The sequence below is a fragment of the Python bivittatus genome, unplaced genomic scaffold, assembly GCF_059951505.1.
Source record: "Python bivittatus isolate LINGU-HERP-01145 unplaced genomic scaffold, Pbiv_v1 ctg000700_np1212, whole genome shotgun sequence".
Taxonomy (NCBI): Eukaryota; Metazoa; Chordata; class Lepidosauria; order Squamata; family Pythonidae; genus Python; species Python bivittatus.
In genome coordinates this window covers 45,180,462-45,192,450 of record NW_028277098.1, presented here as the reverse complement: position 1 = coordinate 45,192,450, position 11,989 = coordinate 45,180,462, and the positions used below count along the sequence as shown (strand labels likewise).

The following is an 11,989-nucleotide window of genomic DNA, read 5'->3' as shown; positions in this document are numbered from 1 at the left end:
AGAAGAACGTCGCTTTAGGCTTAGGGAGGAAACGGGCTCTGTATACCTGGACGCCGCCTCCCCCTTCCTCTTAGCTCCCAGAGGTCCAAAGAAGCCCTGGGCTGAGGCCCCGATGGTGCCCGAGAGCCGAAGCCTCCCAGAGTCTTCCCTGCTGCTGTTTCGGTGCTAGAGCGGTGACTGGGCATTCTGACGGAAGGCGAGAAAGAGGTGGCAACCCCTTGGGGCGAGCGGACTAGAGGCTAAGCCGCTTAGGTCGGGTAGGGAGCTGGCATGAGCTTCCAGTACTGGGTTGCTGCCGCCGCTGCCGCCGCCGCCGCCGCTGCCGCCCAGGAAAGGCCGAAGGAGAGCGGCCGCTGTCGCCCGGAGCTGCCATTGTGTCTCTGAGAAGGAGGAGGCCCCCCACTTCCCTTTGGGGAAGATGGGCAATTGCTTGAAATCCCCCACTTCGGATGATATTTCCCTGCTGCACGAGTCCCAGTCGGACAGGGCCAGCTACGGGGATGGGACTGAACCGGATCAGGAGCCGCCGCCGCCATATCAGGTATTGCGGGAAATCGAAAAGGACGGTCCCGGTTGGGGCTGGCAGGGAGAAAGAAATTCAGCGAGGGGAAATTTCCTAACGGGGTAGCCGCGTTGATCGGTTACAGCAGGAACGAGAAAGAAGGTCGTGACACCCTAAGGACTGACATTCAAGAGAGAGAGACAGAGAGAGAGAAGGTAACCGCGGTGGTCGGGAGAACAGCTTGGGCGCCTGTGGTGCACGTTTGACCACAGATTCAGCGGGAAGGGCACATAATCAAATTACAAACGCTAATGTACCGATGCAGATTTCCATCCGTTGATTTCGTGGGTGTGAGTGTTTAATTTTAAAAACAAAAGTTTGTTTTATTCTCTTGCCGGTTTTGGAATAAATGATCACCAATGAGCAAACAAAAGTAATTAGGGGCTTCCTGTCACATATGGTTACCACTAGTACTCTATTCCTGAGGCTTGAAATTTGACATCTGGCCAGATCTCTCTCATCTAAACCTCCTCCTTCAGTCTGGTGGAGGAGTCTTTCTTTGTTTCTTTCTTTTGTATCCCTTGTTTGCTTTTCAGTACTGTATTAAAAATACAAGCATGTTTGTAGTTTTATACACTGGGTTTCCCTTTTAAAGGACAAAATATAAGCCACTTAAGCTTGAAATACTGGGCAAAATACAGATCTTTTAAAAAAAAGCAAATGTCTGAGATGAATTAGGATGTATCAGATTCTAACTATTCTTCTCTTGAAATGAAGCTTTTAGTGTCAGTGAATTTTATTTCCAAGTAAGTATGTTTAAGATTGCATTTAATTGATTATAATGTTGGGTAGATCTGGTATTTAATTCTAGGAATTTGTAGTTGTCATTTCAGACATAATTTCTTTATCTGGGTCATAAAAGGAGGTTCTAGTTTTTCAGCCTGGGCAGCTTCCTTTGTTTCTACACAGAGTGACATCACTGTCTGGTGTTGCTTCTATCTCATTACCTTGTTAAAGCAATAACACTCTCTCTCTCTCTCTCTCTCTCTCACTCACACACACACACACACACACACACACAATCTTACATCTCAGTTCCTTTATTAGGCTTTTGAAATTTGCAATCTTAATGATAGCACGTAATTTAGGGATTTCTGTGGCTATATATCTTATTTCCTCTGTTATAACTGATATCAAGCATAGAGAATAAACATCTTATTCTTGATTTTCTACCATTCTCTTACCTTGTTCTCTTTCTTATTTCTTTCTTCTTCTCTTACCTGGTGCTCTTACCTTGTGCTATTCTTCATAAGCTTGTTTTGCTACTCTTAAAATATATGATCAGTGGATTGGATCAGAGTAGTGATAAGTGGAATTCTGCTTATGTTAGAGGAAGAGGGTAGAAAGTCCATTTTCACAATCACTTCTCTCTGCAGCTCATGTTCCTCCTTAAATATTGCTGTGGAAGGCGGGGGGGGGGGACGCTGTTATTGAAAAATATGAGACATGACCCAAGAGAACTGCAAAAGGTGTGAGGATTGTGAAGGTTGTTTCTCTGCTCCCTTCTGCTCAGTGAAGATCTTCTATTTAATCATGGAGTTTCAATGACCAATCTATCTCAATTCCATTTCTGCACTGATTAGAAAATGGCACTGCATTTTCATTTCCTGTATGGATAATAATTTATACTATGTATATATCCTACCTTTTCAACAACATTGCTGGTTCTCTTCCTTCCTTGTGAAGAAGATGAGGCTGCAAGATCATGACTGCCCCAAAGTTCTTTCAGTAAACATCTCAATCTAGATCTTCCAGATCCTGGTTCAGCACTGTAAATGCTGCAGCGCCCCCCTTTTTTAAAAGAATTAATGCACAATAGTGTATTATCCTAGATTCAGTCCTTAGCACTAGAAAATCAGTAAATATATGCTGAAAATCTAAGCAATAATGCTTAGAGATTTTATTAAAGATTTATGAAGTCTTGATTTATTCTCAATGCTTGCTTATTTTTTCAGGATATGGGATAGAAGTTTTCTTGGGAAACTATTGATGAGCTACCGGTCTTCAGAGGTGAATTGTACTCACATCCTAAATATATACTCAGAATCCTGTTGAGTTCAGTGAGTTATATTTCCAAGTAAGTATGCATAGGATTGCAGCCCTTATATATTTCTTACACAGTCTTCCATAATGCTGCTGCTAAGAACAGCAGTCAGAATCCAGTGAAATTACCCATGCATGTACAAAATATTGTGCATTTGAAGTTCATCATTTATTTCCACCTAATGGAGTCTCTACCACTAAACCACATTTAAGCTTCTAAGTTTGTATTTTGTTGCATGCGTGTACTTGGGCATGCATATATGCTACACTAGGTCAACTACTGAAGAATTCATCCTCATGTATTTTCATCAGGGTGTAAAAGTATTTCAAGAAGTTTAGATTATTTATAGTAAACAAATTACAGGAAGCATTCAGCTTAATACATTCAGTTATTTTGTACGCTAATACTAAATATGCAGTAGCTACAGTTGATTTGTTTATCTGAGTAATTTGACAGATAAATGAAAGAATGATGACTGGTGTACTGTGTAACTCTAACATTATACTCCTATGCATGTTTGCCCAGAAGTAAATCTTGTTGTGGGATATTCTAGAGTTACCAGTATTTCTAGTGCTTGTCTGGATGTTTGAAGCCCTGATCTCATAGCTACAGATATATGCCTTAATAATTCTGTCATGTTACTGAAAGTAAACTTCACTGAAAACAGCGAATTAATATGCACAGGTTTATGCTATGTTAGAGGAATTCTTGTGCATTTTAACTTGAGTAAATCCCCTTCAACTCAGTAGATTTTACCTTGTGCGTTAGATTACTATGGCTGCAATCATATGCATATATAAGGGAGTAAGCCCTACTGAGCTTATTAAAACTTATTTGCAGGTAAACATACATAGGAATGGGACAATAGCTTCATGGAAGTAGTGTAAATGTTAAGATCAGTGGTAATTTGGATTAAATATATTTAGTAATGCACTGTAAGGCAAAAGTATTGCATATTGTTGAGTAACATTTTATAGCTTTAAAAAGCAACAGGCTGTGTGCTGCCATTTATAAAAAGAATTTTTTAACATTCCCAACATTGGAACAGCTACCAACAGATGCAGAATATCAAGGTATGTTATTTTCAGAACTGCGCCACAATTTTGGATTGCTTCTTAGAATTATTTGTGATTTCTGTTTTTAATTCATTTTTTTCCTATGTTTTTATTTTTTTGCTGTTTTTTTTCTGTTTTATTTTTGATGATTTTTTTACTCCTTCAGAATTATGACATCAAGCATCTTGGAGTTTGATGAATTAAATCATGTTTTTTCAGGGCATATTACTAATACAAACTGAATGTTATTTGTATTTATAGTAAAAATAAGATATTTATCATTCTGCATTACTGAACTCTGATTTTTAGAGCTCTGTTTAAAAAAAACAATATAATCCAATTCTAATTTTTGTCCCCTTTTTTATGGATTATAGACTTGGTTCATTATCAAGAGGTTCCTTAAGGTGGTAGAATGTTCATGACAGTTCTTCTAAAGCATCATAGATAACTTTATGCTAGCAGTGGAGAAAATACATAAATCCAATGCATATTTACTCACAATTAAATCATAAATCTATAAGTAAATCTTATGTTAGATTAGAATTATTTCCTAGTGAGTTAGCTTATAGGATTCGAGTACCATAATTTTGGATTGCTTCTTAGAATCATCTCTGATTTTTGCTTTTAATTCATTTGTCCCCTATGTTTTGATTTTTTTTTTTTGCTGCTTTCTTTTTTCTGTTTTATTTTTGATGATTTTTATACTCTTTCAGAATTATGACAATGGGTATTTAGTGAAGCATCTGAAAGTTTGATGAATTAAATCATACCACTTCCCTATTTATTGTGATTCACATAAGCCTCACTGTTTTTATAATCTATAAATGAGTAACAAATAACTTTATAAAAACATAGCACTGAAATCATCCCAGATATTCATGGGCCTGACATCTGCAGAATCAGGTTAACCTCTGTCACTACTTAATTATGGTATGCTGAAGGTAGATATAAAGTACTAGTAAACAAATATAAACAAATAATGTATTTTTCAGTTATATCATCTTCAGACATTTGACAAATATGGAGGGAAGATGTGGTTCATACCTCTGATTCTCCTCTCCATTGGCTTTCCATCTAGCCCGGGAGGAAAGAATATTATGAATGTTAGGATATATTGCTGGACACATGCCTTTGTATTTTTATTTTGTTTGTCCCTTACAAGGTTAGTGGGGTTTTTGGAGGGGTTGTTTTTGCTTATTTTCTTAGGAGTTGTCAAAATGGGGGAAGGCTTCTGATGGAATATTTGCACACAAAGGAGAAATGGCATCATCATCATCATCATCATCATCATCATCATCATCATAAAAAAATTTAAAAAATGATATGCCACCTGACTCCCCGTGACTCTGGGCTGTTTACAAATTGTTAAAAACATTAAAACAAGAGAACAACACAAAACTGAAAAAGAACAGAGGTGGCAAGATAACTGTTAAGCAGCCCTGAGAAGCTGGGGAAATAGTTGTAAATAAGACACTGATGTAGGTTTCTTGTGAGATTAATGTGAATTTAATGGTGACTGGGAAATGGTCGCTGTCTACTTGAGGGTCTATTTAAAAATGGAGCAGTGGATGGGTTAATTCACTGTTTCTCAACTTTGGCAGCTTAGTTACACTCCCAGAATTCCCCAGTCAGCATGCTGGCAAGGGAATTCTGGGACTTGAAGTCCACATTCCTGCAAGTTGCCAAGATTGAGAAACACTGGGCTAATTGATGGGAGGTAATGCCTACATCTGTGGAAGTAGAACCAAGTCTGGACGACGACGATTATTATTATTATTATTATTATTATTATTATTATTATTATTATCCCTTTTTATATCTAACTCAGGGTGGTGAACATACTTAATACTTCTGCTTTCTTGTTCCCCACAACAACAACCCTGTGAGGTGGGTTTTGTTGAGAGAGAGTGACTGGCCCAAATGAACTCCCAGAATAGTCACCATGAATAGCCCCATTTAAGAGATTTAAGCAGTATGTAAATTTGGCTAAACAAAGCCCAACATAATTTGATTTTACATCTTTGGATTGACAGATCAGTGGATGATATTCTCCGATTTGGTGAGAGAGGGTGACCCTGAAATGGGAGTAGAGGGCTTCATCTGTAGTCCCAACCTAACATTTAAATCTGCTATGACAAAATCAATATTTGGGTAGAACTTACTGAAAATTGCAATATAGGTTTCTAAGTTTTGCTACACCACATTTACTTGTGACTGGGTGTTTTGAGATGGAATGTAAACATTTGTGATTAGGAGACCCTGGTGTTCAAATCTGGTCAATCTGGAGATTGCAAATCCCCACCATTTTATAACTCTACAATAGGTATTTTTAATTTGGTAGAAATGAGGATTGCAAGACCTCCTTTAACGCTACCTGCTGTTGTGTTAGGAATGGCTGCAATAGCTGATGAAACAAATCCATTCAAAAGAATCAGATACATAACATAATTGTGTGTTTTCCTGCAGCAGTTTAGAGGAAATCTCAAATTTCTCTGGTTCACTTGTGATCAGGTCATTAGAGCTTTCAAACTGAGGGTACAAGATCCTTAAGAGGTCTTGTTTACGCATTAGCATCTGAGCATGGGAACTGTCAGGACTCAATGTAATTTCCTTTTGTTCATACATTGGTAGGTCTCCAAGGAAGTTAATTTTCTCAGCTTCAGATAGATCATCTGCCAGGATCTTTAAGTCATTAACTTTGTATCTTGCTTTCTGTGGGTCCATCTACCTTGTTTAAAGCCTCTTCTATCCATCTTTGTAATGTTGTTGTTTGTAACAGGGCTGCAGTATTCATAAATTGTTGTTAAAGGAGCTCTTTAGGGTATCTAGTCTAGAAATGATGTCCTTTTGATTCATTTGTGGCAGCTTTTAAATGAATGTATCAGACCTTCTTCCTCATCCCATGTATTGACATGCTCAAGTGCTGTTATCTGTGGCATCTCTGGATGACTTGGGAAGAAAATCAGCAGCTCTGACTAAGCAGAAATATTTTCATTTTTACATCATCTCATGTTATTTTGGCCAGGTTCTCTAAACTTGATACTGTACCTGTACAACTTTTTTCTTTTTTGTAGCGAAAGGGGCAATACAAACATCCTTAAAGATGAAGTTTGGAATAATCTCCTCCTTAAAGACTAAGTCTGAAATAATATGAAAACTGTTAAAAAAATCTTCATCTTCAAGACCTTCAATGGGGTCTTCCATGCCAGTAAAATCCTCTTGTTGCCATATTGGGCAGGAATCCAAGTAACTCTTTCCAAGTCTAGGTGGGAGGGCAGTCAGCATATGATCTACAGGGAGGAGGTTTGGATTGCTTTTTTATTGTGCCATTTCCTCTTTCTGTGCTCTTCATTACTATCTGAAGCTCCACATTTGTAGGTAAGAAGATCCATGAATTATCGCTTTGAAATCCTCTGTCTTGTTCCTGTTCTTCTCTGCTGTTGGGCCTCAGCTGAGATTATTTTGATTAGAGCTCAGAGCCTTCAGGAATGGGCAGCATGCAGATAAAGGAAATTAATACATATATAAATAACTAAATAGATATGCATCGTGAAGAAACCTGAAGAGAAATTGTAATAAGGTCCTGGGAAACAGTCAGGAATCCTAGTCATACAGATTGTTCTGACCATGTTCTGCTGGCCCATTTTGTTTAGTCTGTGTTTTCCATCCAATTTTCTAACTAATGACAATCATTTTCAGAATATACGGTCATTAATATTACGATTATTATATCTTAGTACCTTTTTAGTGTCAAACTCATAGAATTTGAGATTACTGTCATACAAAGGATACCTGTATGCAGCACTGGTAAACTTGTGAAGTTACTGTTACAGTTATACAACAACTTGGTTTTCTGCAAGATGCCAAAGATAGAAAAGGCCTTCCAACTTTCAAATCAGTTTAAATGCATATACAGGATCTAAATTACTAATAGTGAGTATTCTGTGTACTACAAAAATTTTTTTTGAAAAAACATTATTTTTAATGATTATTTCTCTCTTATTTGCATGTATCCTAAAATCATTTAAATATTAAGTAAATGTACTTAGAATGTGATTTCAACAAACTATTTTATGGCAGCTTCAAGCATTAAGAAATATTAAGTAACATTATATTTCCTACCATGATGCAGAAAACTGCATTGAGTAGTGTCTGCAAACTAGGCATTTTTCAGATGTAGTGGCTGAGAATTTGGGGGATTGTAGTCTTATATCTGGAGGACACCCAAGTTGGTGAAAGCTTATCTTGAAAAGCTTTCTCAGTGGGACATGTGGGCAAAAAGTACTTCAGTATATACATTTTTAATTTAAAAATCTAATGATAAGTTTCAAATATAATGGGAAGATTACATGCTGGTTTAAGAAATAAGAAATCCCGCCTATCAATCCAAACATTAGGAATATGATAATGTGAACTATCTTGTTTGAAAATAACATGTTTCCTGTGACAGGACTAATAACCCTTTGTCAAGCCAAGTTCCTCTTGAATCATTGGGTGTTGGCAGACGTTGAGTAACCGTCTCCATCAAAGAACCATGACTATATGGTAAGGTTGGATAAAATCCACATGTCACCTGAACTGATCTGATTGTGCTCTTTAATAGCTTTGCCTATTCCCTTCAATGTTGTATCAGGACACAGTGACATATGATTTAGTTGTATCTCAACTGCTGTAACAAGTTGTATGTGAGATTGTTTTGAGAATCAGCTGGTACAAAATGCTGTGGCTAGTCTCCTGATGGGACCACTTATAGAAAGCATGATTCCCTCTTCACACCAGTTTTACTAATTATTGGTCCAGAGTAATACCTTCAGCTCTCCTGGGAAGGCATCTCAGGAAAATAAGACATCAGATCTCTCACTGAGAGGGTGGAGAATGAAGCCCTTACAAGAGGATATCCAGGAGATGTCTTCTTCCCATAAATGCTCCCAAAGCAGCAACAAATCTACACTGTCTAACCACTGAGTGTAGAATAAATAGCTCCCACTAACATCAATGTTAGGATTTATAAGAGGAGACAAAGAGAACATTGCTCTTTCCTTTCTTTCCTATCTGATCAAAATGAGTGTAGCAGGGCTTTATATTCTTCAGCATCTGTAATATTGAAGCTACCATTGCCACAGGCTCCAAAAGATTACATCCCTGTGGCTCAGAGAAAATTACAACAGTAATTCCCTCCCAAATATCATTTTGTATCCTGGAAAACCATTTGGATATCATGCATCATCATTCTCTCCCCCTGCCACCAATATAAATGAATTTATTATTAAGCTACAGTTAGGTTTTTGCTACGAGCAATGAGGATACAATCTAAAATTTCACTCAGGTAATGTACTGATGTATACATTTTATTATCAGATGTGTTGATTGGCATTGAATTATTTTGAGATAGCATTTGATATCATTGATTTGTTGGATCCAATTTACCTTATATTTTAGCTCTTTCATATAAGAAGCCTTCAATTAAGCAATATTATTTTATTTATTTATTTATTTATTTTATTATTATTATTATTATTATTATTATTATTATTTAGATTTGTTAAAGCCACCCAATTCCAAAAAGACCCTGGGCAGCTTACATAATATCAAGTACATAATTAAAAACATAACGTAGTAAAACATAATTGCGCAGACAAGACAGCAACAATAACAATATGTTTTTATTGACCAGATTATAGCTGAGTTGTAGCTGTTCAAAGGAGGATGACATTAAAACCAAAAGAGAGTATTGTATATCCTCCCAAACAGTAATAACTGCCCTATCCATGTTTATATTGGTCTTGTATACTCAAATTGCTTGTAAGACCCACCCATAATATGCATCATTGTGTACATTTCACTACTTATCAGCGTATATAGCCACAAAGGAGCTTCCATAATTGTTCTTAAATGATGTTTGAATAGCTGTGGCTTTGATCCAACCCTTGTGTCTTCGTTTCTATTCCTCAGTATGAGAAGAGAGGGAGGAACTATTTATAATCTTTTTTCTTGCATCTATTATGTGAAACATAATCGGTTTTAAAAACTAAATTTACAGAGTTTATCGAAACTTGATAATGTCCTTGCTGGTCTTGCCGCTTATTTCAGTCACCGTTTTGAATGATACTATGGATATTGCAACAACTGAAACCATCTTATAAAGTCCCAGTTTTAATGTTTGCAATATATGCAACTTTCTTCTCAGTGAATGATTAATACTCACAGAGTAGGTCAGTGACTACAAGAATTCAGTATTTTTTTAAAGAGAGATATTAATATCCAAGCATTTACCTCAATCTGTTTGATTTGTGTTATATATGTATATTTCATAATTAAGTTTAAAATCAATTCTAAGAAGTTCCTAGCCTCAAATAAGAATGTAGCAGACTCAGGTTGACCGTGCTGAGGAAAATCAAGGTAAAAACAAATCTCATTAATGCTTTTCTTTGCATAGAACTTCTGTATCATATTTATTAACCCCATCTGCCTTTTCATGTGACTTCTTCAGGCATCCGTGAGTCTTTTAGTTTGATACTGAATACAGGTAGTCCCTGGGTTAGGGACACCTGGTTTACATATGACCTAAAATTAAGGACGGAACCTATTATAGCAAAATTTGAGTTAAACATACAATGATTTGAGTTAATTACACAATACTACTTATACAGTATTATACAATAATACTGTTTTGGCTTACATACAAATTTGAGTTAATGACAGACCTTAGGAACAGAACTTGTTCTTAAACTGGGAACTGAACTCCTTCTTAAACTGGGGACTACCTGTAGATAAAACAGAACTACAGCTCCCGTACCAAAAACTATCATAAGATTTTATTTTTCTGCTGTGTGGAAAATATATATTGGCAGATGAATTTATAGCCAAAGTGACACATGTTTTTTGAACTTGTAAAATTCCCTTCGTGTATTCTAACAATATGTACTGGTTGAATTCCAGCTTCAGTGGAACGATTATTTCCTGGCTAACTATAGCTTCTTTGCAGCTTGCTACAGAGCATCTGTTTTCAATCATTTCTTAATTTAAGATAAAATATCTTAAATTTTATTTCCCAAATTTCAAATATTGTGCCAAAATGCTTAGATTAGATAGGTGGCTAAGACTGCAGTTCCCAAACTAGTGGAGAAGTGGGACAATAATCCATGTTTTGTCTCTAGTAACAATTTGTATGCGGTGGACTTATTCTTGGTTTACGATGTAATAGCCCTGTTGAATTCCTAAATGCTTTAGCAGTTGCAGCATATATTGTATGAAGCATAACATATGGCTCTTAATGACTTGAGGCATATAGAGTTTTTTGTAGATATACAAATCACTGTATTGGCTACCCTCTTATAAGCGTGGAAGAATTTTGAATGTACAGTACTACTTGCAGTGCAATTCCAGGTGCTGCTGTTTTTTTTTAATAGGAAATGAACAAAAGTCATATCTTAGCACAGAGCTCTGCCTTGCATTTTGACTGGATCTGTTGAACAGGGATGGAAAAGATACAAATTCACATTCACAGGGGAGAAGTCGGTATTCTAAGTTTGCAAAGTACTGTTTGCAGGACATGAGTATAACATCTGAATAGGCCTGAGGACCTGGACTAGTAGAATTGATATATATCTCTAGTTTTAGGTGGTAGGTGCTAAGCTTTTATTTTTGACATTGCTTCATGCTGCATTGATATGGCCTATTTAGATTCTGTCAACCACAGCCACTTAAAACTTGGCCTGCTACTTGGTACGCCTTCAGCTTGAACGCAGAAGAAACAAGGTACTAGCTGCAAATTAGACTTTTTAAATTAGGTTTCTTATTCCAAACATCAGAGTATTTCAGTATTTTCATACATAATACATTGGAGTTGCTTAAATTAATACATGGTGCTACTTCATGAGTGACAAGACTCGAATTCTTCTGAAAATCTGCCTGCATACAAGCAGTAAATATACAAAAATCACAAAAGTAATTCTTAGCTATCGTTAGTTTAGTGAAAAATTAACGCAGAACACAACCCTTGCATTTCTTTTGAATCAAAGTAGAAGTTCTCTTTCTGTTACTGAATATGATCCACCTGATAACACACCATGGTAGATACTACTCCAATGGTTGTTTCTTACCTAAAAAGTATCTTTTTTATCCTTGTTATCAAAAAATCAGTATATTTTATATTTCTCTCTCAATATATAGTGTGTGCATGTGTGTGTGTGCGTAAACTAAAAGTCATTTGACTTAAAAATGATGTAAGATGAGACTACGTACACAAACACTTGTATGTGATCAGATCCTTCACGTGCCATATTTATCTATAATTTTTACAGTGAATTGAAAAATACATAATCAGTC

At 36.4% G+C, this 11,989-nt stretch overlaps 1 protein-coding gene across 2 annotated transcripts in view; it reads left to right on the top strand.

Moving 5' to 3' along the window:
• Positions 1 to 11,989, top strand: part of RNF11 (ring finger protein 11) — a 32,711-nt gene continuing 20,722 nt past the window's right edge. Inside the window, exons 1-2 of one of the 2 annotated variants that reach the window (XM_088128473.1) lie at positions 1 to 541; positions 2,518 to 2,572. In XM_088128473.1, coding sequence (XP_087984599.1) covers positions 450 to 541; positions 2,518 to 2,572 — 147 coding nt within the window. In that variant the 5' untranslated portion in view covers positions 1 to 449. The remainder of the gene's footprint in view (positions 542 to 2,517; positions 2,573 to 11,989) is intronic. The other variant, XM_088128472.1, reaches the window with a different exon arrangement.